The 15,653-nt window shown below is 42.2% G+C and overlaps 1 protein-coding gene across 2 annotated transcripts in view; it reads left to right on the top strand.

The window, feature by feature from the left end:
* LOC132974677 (netrin receptor UNC5C-like) overlaps positions 1 to 15,653 on the top strand; it is a 241,343-nt gene that overhangs the window by 127,718 nt on the left and 97,972 nt on the right. For both annotated transcript variants that reach the window (XM_061038900.1, XM_061038899.1), the window contains exon 3: positions 8,051 to 8,194. In XM_061038900.1, the coding sequence (XP_060894883.1) occupies positions 8,051 to 8,194 (144 nt within the window). The remainder of the gene's footprint in view (positions 1 to 8,050; positions 8,195 to 15,653) is intronic.

Below are 15,653 nucleotides of genomic sequence, written 5' to 3'. Positions count from 1 at the left end.
GTGAATGGTTATTAGTCTGCTTGCACTGACCTGTGACTTCACATACACACACACACACACACACTTACATTATTGGCACACACAGTATTGGCTTGGGTGATTTGTGACCTCTTTCCCTCCTTTGCTGCCATCGCATTCGTATTGATTTCTTCTCGTCTTTTCCCTTTGTCTCTCCTCCTTTTTCTTCCCGCTTGGATTTCTCCTCTCTCTCTCTCTCTCTCTACCTCTCTACCTCGCTCCCTCGCTCTGGCACGACTCCTATTCTCCTCCGCCGTCTTTCCTTTAGCTTTCTCACCCTTGTCTTTCTCCCATGTCCCATCTTTTTGCTGCTCTCTTTCTCGGCCTCCGTCGACTGAGATTATTAGATTTCAATTATGAACAACCATCAGAATTAAAAAAAAAAGTCAATTAGCTCCAGTGACTCTTGCAACACTGATGATTGTTTGTGCGCCTTTATCGATTTAGTATGTCTGTACATGCGTGCTGACAGGCTGATTTTGTGCTTTGGAGTGTTTTATTTTTTGGTTTGTGTATCTGAAAATGCTGCTCAGGTTGTGTATGTTCATATTTATTTGACTCTATTATGTGTGTTTGGTTGGAGCAGACCTCCTCTCGTGTCCTTAAGCGGCCTAGTTCACGGCCTCCACAGAGCAATGGAGGACATGAGTGTTCCTGCACAATGACATTCACATGTACACACACACACAGAAACACGCGCTTGAAAATACACACTGACACACTTACAGAGGAGAGGTATTCAAACATGCACCAGGAGGGACAGGGACGATCAATCAGTGTCGGAGTGGGAGCTATTAGGAGAGAGTACACACACACACACACACACATCGACACACACACACACGCAGGTATGCACTGAGAGTGTTTAATTGGTCACAGACCAGTGAGTCTGCTCCGTCGATGTCCTGCATGATTTCCCTCCATCGGTGAAGAACTCAGTCACTTTTCGCTCCTTCTCTCTCCATCTTTCTCTCTCTTAGGATAGGATAGGATATTTCATTTAATGTAACATACTAGTTCCTCAGATCTTCAGGCTGACCATTTTCAAATCTGAACCAGTTTTAAAAATGATGGAGACCACAGACATGAGGACAGTTTTCAACGGATTTAAACATTATAATCCTCTGAACGCACACATTAGACCAGTGACTCACACATTAGACCAGTGACTCACAAACTTTCTGCCAATTTTGGAAATATTTTCCAAGACACCCCGCTACCCCTCACCTTACACATCAACATTGTCTTCAAAGAGTCGAGAAATCCACTTCATAATGTCACAACAGACTGAAAACACTAACAACCTCTTCTACTGTTTTACTCTTATATAACACAAACTTCCAAATTGAAATGTTTTCTTACTTTATATTGGATATCAACTGCTAAATTAAATTTAGCAGTTGATATCAAAAAGTGTGAAGAAGTCGTGTGTTTGACTGCAAATTAAAAAAAGAACAGGTGTTGTTGTGAAGCTAACAAGGTGAGAGTGTAGGTGAAGGTTTTTGTTACCGCTGTGTGGCTGCAGCAATCACAGTAAAACTACAAAACCCTGCACTAATCCCTGCAGGGGGAGGCGGTGTGTTCACCTCCACAGGGAGGTCAGAGAGTCGGCTCACCTACTGAACACCCCCCTCAGGGAGCTTTCAGTTTGCATTCAGGGAGCTGCTCACCGACCCTTCAGCAGGACAGATTTTTGCACAAACAGAGACTTTAACTCGTCTCTTTATTTTGTCTTCTGCAACCACACACATGCAGCACTTAGTTGCAAACCTGTTTGTGTTCTTGTGTCGTCCATGCTGGATGGATCCATCCTGACCTATAACGTCTTTGTCTTTGACTCTCTCCCTCTGTGCCTGTGATCAAATAATAATAGCCAGTGTTGACTTCTTCTGTATCCTCTGTGTCTTCTCCCTTTAGGCCTTTCTGTTTGACCTGCCACTGATCACATTTTAACATCACATCCTCTGAGTGCTTTTTTCCCCCCACCATGTTTCAGCATCTCTTTGTTTTTCTAAACCATTTAGCCTCAAAGTTCCCGTCTCCGTTTTTTCATGTCTGTCCCTGACTCGCTCGCTTTCTTCTTGCTGCCTCTCACTTTTTTTCTTTTCCATATTTTGGATCATTTGATGCACAGAAATGAAAACTTTTGCTCTCTGATCCGTGCTTTCACGTGTCTGTTTTCGTCATCTGTGTGTTTTTCTGTCAAAGCCCAGACGGGGAACATTGACACCAAGGGAAATACAGAACAATATATGGAAAAGAAACATAAAATGGACCAACAAGCTGAGTTACAACAAGGGAAATAGGGAGATGACAGGAAACACATCTTTTAGCTTTTAACTGGTGACATGGTCAACATAGTATTTTGCTCTTATTGTGTTGTCAGAATCCATTCACTAAACCCAACGATGCAACAATGTTTGTCCAATGGATGACTCATCTAGTTATTTATAACAAGCCTATTAATTATGTTGACATTTTGTAGACTTGACCCAGCATTTCCCTGCTTTTTGTTTGACTGGTAGTATATATATTTTTTTAAATAAAAGCAAGCTTTTCTGCCTTTCTTATCACTGCTATGAAAAAGCAGCTTATCTTCAGTTTCTGCTCCAACATTGTTTCAATCTGTGTCTTTAAGCTGCTCATGACAAAGCTGATTAGTTTGAGGTCTGACAAATATAGTAGCCTGCTAAACACTCAATTATCCTTACTCTTTAAGCTATGCAGAGTCAGGTTGTGAACATTTCAGACACTTTTTAATACCACATGTCTTAAAATTATATGATCTCTGCCATTGTAATGATGATATAATCAACAAGTAGGCGAGTGAGCAGCTGAGAGGTATTAAAAACTCACAGGTCGGCATATCTGTGAGTTTGTCAAGTTCTTTTGGCTTATCATAAAGATACAAAAGTCACATTTACATGTCTGACAGACAGAGAGCAGAGGAGGTGACGCAGTCTAAATTTCACAAATACATTGGCAACGTTTCAGTACCAAGACGTCACCAATGTCTTTGTGCAATAAAGCAGTGTGCAAGAGTTTGCTCGCAATGTAAGAAAATGAAAAACCCCGCCCTGCCCCTGTTTCTATTTAAGAAAGCTGAGCCCCCCAAGGACCCGCATTGCAAAATCCAAAATCAACGTCAATTTGAATTGTTTATATAGATAAAACAACCTCAGACAAAGCATCACAACCCCCCACTGAGATCTTTGCCGCCCCCCATAAGGGGGCCTGCAGGACCCCAGATTGGAAACCGATAGAAGCCTTTTGGCCTTTTTTTCTGTTGCCATGGTATTGACATATACTGTAGGTATGGACTTTATTTGATTCTTACTAGTATTACATCAACGTACAAATATAATAGAAATTCAGTTTTATGAACATCTGACTTCATGCAGATATAATCATCAATTCCTTTTACATTTGAGGGCAGCTTACATAATAGGTAATAGATGCAAATTGTAGGGATGTGATTGTGTCCAACAAAAACATATTGTGTGTTTTACCCAAGTCAGAAATCATTTAAGAGTTCTTGAATGTTGAAATATTGATGAATGTGAGTAATTCCTGTTGTACAGCTTCACTTTTTAGAGCTTTATTTTTGGCTTAAAGTCCAAAAGACGGCACCTGCAGGTTTTCTAAACCGCCCTACTCATTAAGATTTTACATTTTTCGAAGGCAGCTGCACACAGATACAGAAAATATAGTATGTATGTAAAGCTTTACAAACCGTCCAAAGCTGTCTTTGAGCGTCTTTACTTCCAGATCTCATTGTTCAAAGCAGAAAGCCCGGACCTGACAAAGTACATCCTGCTCCTTTTATACTTCTTCTCCCAGCTGACAAGTAAACTTTGTTATAAGCATTGACACTTAAGGACTAAGAGAAATATTTGGGGGTTGTGCGCAGCTCTGTGATTGATAGAAATGTTTGTGACAGTATCCACTTGTCCTGATACTTGTCTTCCATTTTTCATCTCCTTCCTCCCCCTCACCTCCCCCAGCTGACAGCGCTGGTTTTGTTGACGTGAGTGACTGTCATGCCACAGAGAACCAAACTTCCCCGCTTGTCTTCTTATAACAGACTGATGTGAATGCTCTGAGCTCTATATCCAAATAAAATCAGACACCGAGTGATCTGGGACTATTGAAGCCTCAGGTAATTCTGTCACTTTCTGCCTGGCAACTCAAGCTTTGTGAGTTTTGCATTGAAAAAAACAAATTGGAACAACTTCACCAGTTTCATCACTACGACTCCCAACGCGGCGCCATGCGCGTGTAACCTCTTTCTGTCTATTCTCACCTTTTCGCTGTCATCTGACATGTTTTCTGCAATGACACGACTGACAGAAACAAGGTAACTCCTTTCAGGGAAGATGTAGATAGATGTTTATTTATGATGCTGACAAATCTGTGCTGCCAAAAGTTTGTTTTGTTTGTCGAATCTTCACTGTTTTATTTCCTTCTCATTTGAAGACAATGAGACCCTGGGATGAAACATTATCTTTTTTGCTTTGGTCCTGGTGCGATTAACATCCAAAATGAATGCATTCATTATTTGTATTCGCATTAATCATGTGTCATTTTGACCCTGTGGGTGCACCGTAGTTAATCCACTGTAGTGTCTTCCTGCAGCCAGAGGGTAAAGGTAAAACAACAACTCTACGCCTTAGAACGGCTCATTTCACTTTTAAAAAACTCCCAGACAGCTGAGTTGATGAGTCAAGAGTCATATCCACCATGCGGCCCTGTGTCCACCTTTTCAGAGTGCCGTTATTTTCCTTTTTTTTTTTTAATGAGGAGAGTGAGGAGAGAGCTTCCACTGCAGTAGGCGGCCGCCCAGAGATGTGGAGCAGCACCCAGCATCTTTTTTTCCGAGCGCTTCATCTTTCTTGAGCAAGTTGAAACTCTTTCACCTTTTCATTAAGGCTCCGTTGACGTCACCGGCGCTCTTTTCCAAATAGACGATATTCAGTATTTTTGTACCAACAGCCTCTTTGCTCTGTGTCTAGACACAAGGAGGACAAACATCCTGTTTATGCTCAATGTAAAGGAAAAAACAGTGTCAGACATACAGCAGCCGTTTTTAAGAGACTGTTGTCATAGAGACAAGATGGACGTGCAGCGCTTTTATTCTCAGCCAACGCTTCACAAACGTGGACACGGGGCCTGAGATGTCAAACATGTCCCTTTTTTACCGTTCCCTTTAGCTATTTTCATTTACTTTTCAATATTAAGTAAGTTGAGTTAGGTTAATTTAGTAACTTTCGATTTACCTTTCAAAATAAAAGCAGGTTCCAAATAAAAAAGTAAAGTAAACTTAGATTGGGACAGTACACAAATACAAAATTGAAGCCTAACATAACCTAACTTTTTTTTTTTTTGCGATGAGAAAAGACCATTCAGAAAAAATTGAAGGAAATCAGTAAAAACAAAAAATGTAGGTTCGAGTTTCTGAAATTGACAGTTCAGGGACTGCCTCTAAGCCAGCAGGATCCGATTGGTGTATCTTTCCTGGCCTAGCCTCACAAACAAATTGAACACATTTCATCATTACAAACATTGATTTCCCCGGCTGGGAAACAAACTCTGCTCTCCTCAATGTTCTCTGTTTCACTCTACAGTATATACGTCCCATTTTTGTTTTGTTTTTCCTCTTTCTTTCTTTTTTTTTTTTCTCCCATATCCCTGACACCCTCTGTGCCCCCTTTTGTCTTCAAAGTAATCTCTCCTTGTTTCATTACATGCAATACCTTGCAACAAATATCCCGGTTTGCCCTTCAGTCACTGACTGACATCCCTAACAATAATTTATGGTCCAGGTATCAGCATGTTGCACTCCTTCCACTTTCTCTCTTTCAAAGTACTGCTGTGGCTGCAGTTATCTTTGCAAAAAGTGAGTTATCTCGCTGATTAAAGCAGGTTTCAAGGTACATGTTTGTAAGTCTCTGTGCAAACATCTGTTCTGCTGAAGGGTTGGTGAGCAGCTCCCTGAATGCCAACTGAAAGCTCCCGAGGTGGTGTTTCCAAAGCAACGTAAACAGTGGAGTCGTCGGCATATGGAGGAATACTTGAACATCCCAGTGATTAAATATCATATTTCCTGCTAATAACGTTTGACCTTCAGCACTATGAGCCATATGAAAAGTGACGCACAAGCTTGAAATGTGCTTTTTGTATTCTCTTTGTCTGTTTTCAGCACAAGCTTGCTTACTCCCTACCTCCCACTGCGTCTCCAAATCCCGCAGTCCCATTAATGCACCATCGCGTACGCTTTCTTTGCATTTGTTTGAGTCCATTTGCCATCACTGTCGCCTGGCTGTATGAACCATTCACTGTAATTGCCTTACTTTCCTCATTACTTTTGCAGCACTGCTCCACCACCTCCCTGTCCCTTTTTGTCCTTTTTGGACTCACACTGTGTTTTTTTTTTGCTTATTGCCTCGCCTGCCTACTAGTCGTCTCAGCTCCAGCGTTGGCTTCTCTTGCTGGTAATAATTGTCTCTTTGCCTGTCGTAGTCTTTACCTCTCGTTTTTGCCGTGTCCCTCGCTCTTTCATTTTTAAAACCATAACAATCTCCCTCGTTTGCTACTTTTCACACACAAGTTTTTTCTGCCTTTTGCTCTCTGCCCTTAAAGTGTCTCCCACTCGCTAGCTATTATCTGCTGTTGTGCCAGCGGTACCTTTTACAACCTTTTTACTTTCCCTGCCTTACTTTCCCTCTTTGCCCCCCCGGTGCCAATAATGCTATATAAATTGCAAACTACAGCGTTACCTCTTTCCATCTCTTCCATCTTCATGTCCCCTCAATAAGTCTTTCTTTCTAAGCCATGTCCCCCCCCATCTCCCTGCTATCTTCTTAGGAAAGCTTGTGTAACCTCTCTTACTCTTTGCCCTCCTGGGTTTCTCTTCAGTTCTCTTGTCGGCCATTAACGACCTTTAGTTCAACCACAGTCCTGCTCACTGGATTTCACATTTTGCCTTCCTCCTGGTCCCCTTTGCCTTCATGCCAGCGTGGCTACACCGTCTCTCAATCTCTCCAGTGTGCAAGAACTTACCGCATGTCCTCATAAGTAATGGGCCCGAGTCTGATTTGCGGAGCCCCCTAAGAGATTGTTGCTTTGGTCTTTGGAACACTGCTGAACCTGAAGTAATCTGCCATGATCTTTAACTCCCCAGTCCCACATACTTTAACCCAAAACCCATTTTTATCTCCTTTCCCTTTTCCACATTTCATTGCCCTCTCTCACCTCTCATTCTGTCGCCGCCTCTCTCTCTGCCTCTCACTCTGCTTCTGTCATGTTGCTCTCCATTCACTTCCCCTCTTTCTCATTCTCCACTCGTCTTTCCTTCTAGTTTGTCAGCTTAAACCCTTTTTTTTTTTTAACGTTATCAGTGCTTCTGTGCTCCCTCCTCCAACTGATTTCTTACTGCTTTATTCCTTTCCTTTTGTCATGCATTTCCACTTTTTTTTTCTATCAGTATCTCTTTTTTTTTTCCTGCTTCCCTTTTCCTGCGGCCCCCATATGTTATTTTCCTCCTCGATCTCGGCTCCCTTGCACTCCTGTCAGTTAGATGCTGCTATTTCAAACCTCACACTTATTCTGCTCATGGTGCTGCTTTCAAAACACAACCGAGAAAAGAGGGAATTGGAGGAATGGAGTGGGCTAAGTGCAAGAAGTCAAAAAGGGACAATCTCACAAAGTTTACATTCAATCTGGAGTGAATCTTCTCTGTGAAATGACCTGGATGTGCAAACAGCAGCAGCTCTTGTACGATTATCCTCTGCCTCTATTAACTCTCAGATACTTTTACTGCGCAGCCCTTCGGCTTCTTAAGCTAACATAAAAGCCATACACCAGAGCAAAAGCTTAAACACACATTCGATTAGGCTTTTTCTGGAGTATTAATGGCTAACCGGAAAACTAGAACTTACGACTTGTTTGTATGAGTCATCTTTAGCTATAGATTCTTAACTTCTGCTGATGTTTCAGATGACTCAACGGTGCTTTTTTTCTCTTTTCTCTGCAGGTCTGGTGGTGAGAGAAGCCAGTATAGAAATCACACGACAGCAGGTGGAGGAGCTGTTTGGTCCTGAAGATTACTGGTGTCAATGTGTCGCCTGGAGCTCCGCTGGAACCACCAAAAGCCGCAAGGCGCACGTCCGCATTGCATGTGAGTATACACTACTGTCAGCTCGCATGTGAGGAGAATCGGTTAGAAGATAGTCATGCACTGGAAGAAGGAGGCAGTGTAAGAGCACGTTTGAGTTCATGATAATTACACCAACAACTGTAAAATCACTTTAGATACATTAAAGGTCCTTCATCCCTCAAAAAAAATCAAATATAAATGTGCAGACCAACACACAAAGACAATCACACAGATACTGTAATCTCCTCCAGATGCTCATTTGGATGTTTCTTCTTGATAATGATGATTTGCAGAAAATTTTCCTGAGGGGAAATTCTGGTTTTACACTCTCACAAACATGCAGGACTTATGGACATGGATTAATGGAGAGCTGCCAGAGTAGAGATGCTACACACTGCTACACAGAGCTGTTGGGGGTTTGGTGCCTTGCTTAAGAGCACCTCAGCAGAACTCAGGAACTGCACCACTTACATATTTTCTTCTGCACCGGGATTTGGACCAGTTACCCTCCGGTTCCCAACCCAAGTCCCGACAGACATGGAGCTACTGCCGCCACAAAGAATCACAATTTTGACTGTGCTTCCGTTTCATGTCCAGAGGGTCATGAATACTACAAGGTATACATTTTTAGCTATTCACTTTAAACTAGTTGGAAAAGCCTTGTAGTTTGGTATAATCGTCCCCAAGTGATTCATGGTGGGAAACGTTTAAAAGGCCCCAGACTTATCTTTATCACTTTAGTCTACCATCAGCAGCTTCCTGTTATGGTCTGCTGAAGTATTTAATATGACAACTGGGAGTCTGACTATAAGGTCACCGAGAAGAACAAGACCCGTCCAGACTGAATATCGCTGTAGCAGACAGCGTTACAGAGTAACACCGCATACACACACATGATCACATTTAGAAATCCTTTTACATTCCATGAAGAGTCCAGGGTTAAGAAAGGGTTAGATACTAGTTCTGAGTGATGGCCAGAGGATGTTTCTGCAGCAACTGTGTCACACGGGAGTTGAGAGATTCACTCAAAAAGCCTGGTTTGTTCTTACAAGTTAGGCCTCGTATACCAGGATGGATTGTTCCTTCAAAGTTGCTTTCACCGGCCTGAGAATTGAGCCCACTGCAGTAGTTTTTCCGAGCGTCATTGCTCTGGTCAATTCAGCCATTTAAGACAACAGGGACTTGTCTGAGTGCTCCGGTTATGGAAAGGTCAAGCAGAGAAGAAATACCAATAACAAAAAATCGACCCCTCCTCCTCCTCCTCCTCCTCGGTGTACCTGGCTTACACTGACAGGGTGGCTCTGCTTGAGTGAACTCTCAAAAGGACAACTGGGGGCTTTTGACAGAGTCCATTCAGCAGACTCTCAGGACAAGCTGCACACATGCCCATGCGTAGTACTTTAACAGACAGTATCACTCTAGCAGACACGCTCGCTGGAAATCCTCTTTTCCCAGGTTGGTCTTATCCGTTGCTGCAGGAAGAAAATCCATCATGTTGACTCTTGTTTTTTTTCACTCTGGCTATTTTATTTGGCCATAAATAGGTCTTTAACAGTTTTACTTTTGCAGAGTCTGGTTGCTACATTTATGTGCATGCTCACTTTCACACATTTGGAGAGAAGCTTGAAAAAATACGCTTTTGGTCGTTCAATCATGAGAAAAAAAACTATCAAAATAATGTTTATACATCACATCACAGTCTGGATGTAGGAAAAAGGCATAGTGAATACGTTTACATACTGTGTTAGTCGACAGTTTAGAGGCTAACAGTTGTGTCGCTGTACGACAATATCATATTTGTCAGTTTAAAGGTCTCTTTAGCTTTAAAGTCTGTTTGAATTTAGAGAATAACATCATCACTATCTGCATCGCTCCCGTCTGTGAGGATGCTTCACTGTTAGCAGAGTTAGCGACACAGACAGAAAATATCCTTTAAGCTCCTCTAATAACCTTTTTCAAATGGAATGGGCCTCCTAGGGGTGCAATGCAAGCTGGGTAATGTGCTGTTTTTGGCTTTCGTTCTGGCTGACACACACTGAGAGAAAGATGCAGACTGGAGTATGCAAACAGGCGTCTGAGATTCTCCGAGTAAACGTACGTTAACACAGACATGAACTCATAACACTGAAGGCTACATTGTACCGTTGCCCTTTTGACAATGATGAATGAATACAAACATAACATTTGTGGTCGGCGTCACTTTTCGTCCGACATTATCTCAATAACAGCACGGCGTACACGCTCCCTTTAGGGCCGAGTCTGGGACGGCCCAACTGGAACTCTGAATTATGCAGTGGGGCATGACATAAATGTGCGCACACATACTTCTGCATAGCATTCATTTACAACTTCTGTCTCCACTTTATGTACTGAAAGAGGCAAGTAAGTGGCAACCTTAAAAAATTAAGTCACTGATTGATATACCAACGAAAGCTACTCCCAGGATGTTGAAACAAGGCGGCGTAAAACATGGACATAGTCTCAGTGACATCACTCGTTGATTTCTGAAGCAGAGTTTTGAAGGATGAATGCCAGAAAATCTCAATTTAAATTTCAATCAGTCTAAAATAACAGGCAAAGAGGTGGAGCTGAGGCGGGCGATTAGCCTCCTAGCAAAGAGCTACAACCAGCTACGCCCCTTAATTATGCTTCCTCTAAGTCTTAGTGTAATCAAAACAGATGAGTTATAAAATCATCCCCCACACAGTATGTACCAATAAAGACCTGAGCTATTTAGACAACTGCTCCTTAGTCCAGGCTGTAAACATTGGACATTTTAACATTTGTGTCAAATACAAAAAATAGCCTGATATCCATAACCTAAAAAAAATCACAGCCTTTTATATAATTTCAAGCACAGCAGACCTATGCTGGAGTTTCAGTAGAGGAATAATGATGGAGTCACTTTCATGGCTCTTTTTCCTTCTCTTAAGATCTCTCTCGTTTCCAGCCTTTTTTTGCAACGTACATTTTTTCCCCCCCTTTGACTTTGCCTTCCCCGCGTCCTTTACTTCCCCTCTTACTGTTCAAACAGTGATTTTTCCCTTAACCAGATCTGATTACACTCAGCCCCCTCTTGCGATAACCTTTTACTTCAAATCGACCCAGCCCCCTGACCTACCCCGCTTTCCACTCCTATTTGGATCTACGGTTGTGATTAAAATGCTTCCTGGCAGCTCGAGCTTGCTGAGCAAAGTGTCTTTTCAACCGCACCATGCAACAGCAAATTCAGCATTTCTCTCCCGCATTCCCATCTCTCCGCTTCCCACTCATTTTCCTGTTATTCCCTTTCCCATTGTCTTCTTCTTTTTAAGGGTTTTCGTTTTGCTTTTTTGTTCCCCTGTGCTCCCTCTTGTACTCCCTTTTTTATCATTCTCTGCCATCTTTGGCTGCGTTATTAACTGTAGAATTAACACATCAAGGCATTTACTAAATACTCAGTTTGTAGCTGGATAATGGCAATCAGTGTTGTGGCAGTAAAAGTGTCAGACACACAATCAGAGATATTAAACCTCTGAGTGATTTGTTGGTATACGTATTTGGAGCAGAGCACTTAAGCTGAGTTATAGGCGGTGCAGGCAGCTTAATTCAAGTTTATTAAGCAGGTGACACCCAAGCAAAACACAAGTTCACACACTTCCTTAATAATGACACACACACAAATGCAGGCTTGTACTCAAGGGTGAGTGAAACAAACACACAAATGTGCATGCAGAGTCAGTCCTGATCTTTGGCCCTGCAGCGATCGGGTCAAGTCTCTCTCCTTCAAGGGATTAGCGATATGTCAAGGTCACACACCAACATGCACATACACACACAAACACACACACACACACACACACATGCACACACACTCGCAAGAATATGCACTTACACTCAGACACACACGAATTTCCGATGATGGCAATTTGTTCTGCCACCTTCCACCGAGACATGTGTGTGCATAGCAATCAGGAGTGCAGACACTCGGGGACCCAGAGACACAGGCGGCTCCTTGTGTCAACTGGAAAATGTCTGTTAGTGAATTTTCTCCTGTTTTGTTTACGATGCAAATGTCTCAGCCGTGTGTATTCTGCGTTTCCTTTAATCATGGAGGAATTACACCGAGCAAAACAAGTCTTCACAGCGGCGTCTTCTGTTAATTTCTAAGCACTGATTACACCCAAACTTATTTCCGCTCATGAAGTCTGAAGCATGCACGTAGTTTTACTAAAATTTAGTCAAATCATAAGGAAGCCAGCATTTCTCAGCACAAACTGCCCAAAGCTCACCACTTTAACTGATATTTTACCCTTTTTGGTTGCACTTTTTTCATTTTTTCTAACAGCTGAATTGAAGTATAACCATTGCAAAACTGAAACAAACCAAACTAGTTGTTAATTACTTTAATTCACTTTTCTCTTTTGCAAACACAGTCAGCAAAAACCTCCATCCATGCATCATCTATACCACCTTTCTCGTTCGGGGTTGCGGGGAGCTGGAGCCGATCCCAGCTGTCATTGGGCGAGAGGTGGGGTACATCCGCTAGTCAATCACAGGGCTGACATGTAGAGACAGACAACCTGCCACACACATTCAAACCTACAGGCAATTTAGAGTCACCTATTGACCTAATGAGCATGTCTTTGGACTGTGGGAGGAAGCTGGAGTACCCGGAGAGAACCCACGCATGCACGGGGAGAACATGCAAACTCCACACAGAGAGACTCCTGTATGACAGGAATTCTAACCAGGAACCTCCTCGCTGTGAGTCGACAGCACTAACCACTGCACCACCATGCAGGCCTAGCGAAAAACTTGCAGGTTTTCTTTTCTCTGAATGACCTCATCAAGATAGACTTGGTTTCAGGTTTTGAGAGTGACTTCATGGCTGTCACAAACACTAAATAAACATTTTATAGAGAGAACGCGTAGTGTGTATTTGTGTAAGTGGTGGTTATGATGTCTCACCATCGCTGTAAGCCTCTGAGCTTTTTCCCAGATGTCAAGCACTGCTTCAGTGTACTCTTAAGTGTTAGTGTGGAAAGCCACAGTGTTGATTTAGTCACATATAGGAAAGTCACTTTCTAAAGTCAAAAAATAACCCACACATATATACAGTGTACACACAAAGTAAATACTGTATGTTTGTTTTTAAGGAGACGGAAAGGACCACTCTTCAGTAGTTTTCAAAAAATCTGTACATTCAAAAAGTTTTTTATAAAGGAGTGTTTCAAAAAGAACTTGAATAAAATTTAGGGCCTGTGTCCAGTAAAAGCTTATTTTTTTGCACTGGCAGCGTCCATGACCTCAGTTTCAGAGTGCTTCTCACCGGCACTTATTGTTGCTAGGTTACGAAAGTTAACGTCTGCTGTCCCTTTGTAGTGATTGTTTGGTCCGTTTTAAAAGCTCCATATTCTTCATGTTTTCCTTTATTCAAGGAAATATCACCAAAACAACATAAAAAACTATGTAAATGAATCATGTCCTGGTGGAGGTTGTTGTTGAAAAAGCTGACAACAGGTGTCCCGCCCCTTCTTGATGCTGATTGGTTGACGAGGAAGATCGGACTACTGCCGTAATTGTTATGTGTTGTATGTCTGTAACTGACCATGATACTCTTTTAAATTACATACTAATTTATTTATTTAACATATTTAATTCATAAAGGCAGAATCCAGGGGAAGCGTCGTGCTACATATATGTTTGGCAGATTAGAGTTTGGAGGAAAACCCTTGACTGATGTGTTGGGCTGATCTCAGGCTGTGGAGTGTTGAAATGACAGGGTGGGAAGTTCAAGAAAAGAACTGGTCTGAGTGGAAAGAGACTCTCTGAAGTCACTCAGTGAAAATGACGCCCTATGTAACCGCACCGAAAACTGGCTGTGACACCCAAAATCACAGTTTACGTTCTCGTCTTCCTTTTTTTTTTTTGCTCTTCCTGTTTTGAAGCCTTATTGCCATTTGAGGACGTACATGAGTGGCCAAAGATTGAAACACCATACCCACTGAAAGGGAACGCAAACTGCTGCAAAACTAAAACGTCACATCTTGTGGCCTAGATGTTTTCAAATTAGTTTGCCCATCACGCTATTATACAAGAACACTTTCTGACAGACTCTAAGCATTTCAAGCTCTCCCGGTAAGACATCCATAAAGCAAAATAATTCACCTGATTATTGTAACCGACTTGGCTGCCATCGATGGAGCGTTTCATTGTTACAACTGTGATTTTATCATTTTAAATAAATGTGTTTTAATTACAAATCACTTGACATGTCCCAGTTCTTCCATTTTATTCAATATTATCTTTCCCTCGTGTACTTTTTTCCCTAACATTGCATTATATTCTCATTCAGAGGTCTGATTGTTTCCATTGCATGTCATCATGTAACAAATTAGACTTCAGAATGATCCTCTGTGAGACCTTTGAGAGAGCGCTGTGCTTGTGCTGTTTTCTTCCCAAGCATCTCACATTGCTCTTTATTACTTGAGCGGCTCCACCAAGGGGGAAAGCGTTATGATTTGGCACGGGTAGCATTCAGGCGCAGGCACCCATTTTGGATAATTGCTCTGAAATTTGCTTATGTGGAAGGTGCCTGAGGCAACAAACTAACCACAAACATAATAATAGTTTCAGTTTAGCATGTGGATGAAGACGTTTTAGACAGAGTGGGAGGGGGAGGACTGAGACACACAGGGAGGGAAAGGTCTTATAACATTGGTTTATTTTCTCCTTTCATACTTTACAAGGTTGCCCTCTGTTCTTTTTTTCACCCAACTTTCTTTCTAGCTTGTTCAGTGAATTTATCTTTGCTTTTGTTATATTTATGAAGGTGCATGGTGTTATCTGCAGTTTGGAAGTGAAGTGGGGGTCAGTGAATTGATAGGACACAGCTGTCCCCCTTCTCCTGTGCATATACCTCCCGGGGGATGTATTTGCACGCATGCACAGAAAACACACAAACACCTTCCGTTGAAATTCACGGTCCCCTGGTGTCATGAACACAATGTCACATTCCCTCTTCTCTCAAAACACGTTTTCCCAAACTCACATACGCTTTTGCTACCAAACTGCTGAATTTCAGTGTGTCAGAGCCCACAAAGTTTGCACTGTGTGTGAAAGTATGTGCATTGGTGTGTGTGTTTTCTGTTCATCCCCTGAGCAGAGTGCTTTAATCTGCTTTAATTTCATTCTCAATCTTTATGGAAATCAACTCTCCAAACCAACTCCTCATTTCGCAATCTCCCTTACTAATTAAGAGCAGGAAATTGTTCCTGGAATTGGCAGGCATGAGAGGAGTGCGTCTCATCCTTCAATCACCTCCTCGTTTCTCCTCCTGTCGGCAGTTTGTTTTTTTGTACTTTTGTGGTGCCCCGTGCGAGTCTGTTTTTCCTGCCCCGCTGTGAGTATCTTACCATATGCGTTCATGGTTGTTGTGCCTCCACGTTATGTGTCGTTCCTGCTTGTTTTGTCTCCGTCTCCTGTGTGCATCTCCCTC

The sequence above is a fragment of the Labrus mixtus genome, chromosome 5 (genome assembly GCF_963584025.1).
Source record: "Labrus mixtus chromosome 5, fLabMix1.1, whole genome shotgun sequence".
NCBI lineage: Eukaryota > Metazoa > Chordata > Actinopteri > Labriformes > Labridae > Labrus > Labrus mixtus.
This window is presented reverse-complemented; position numbering and strand designations above follow the sequence as displayed.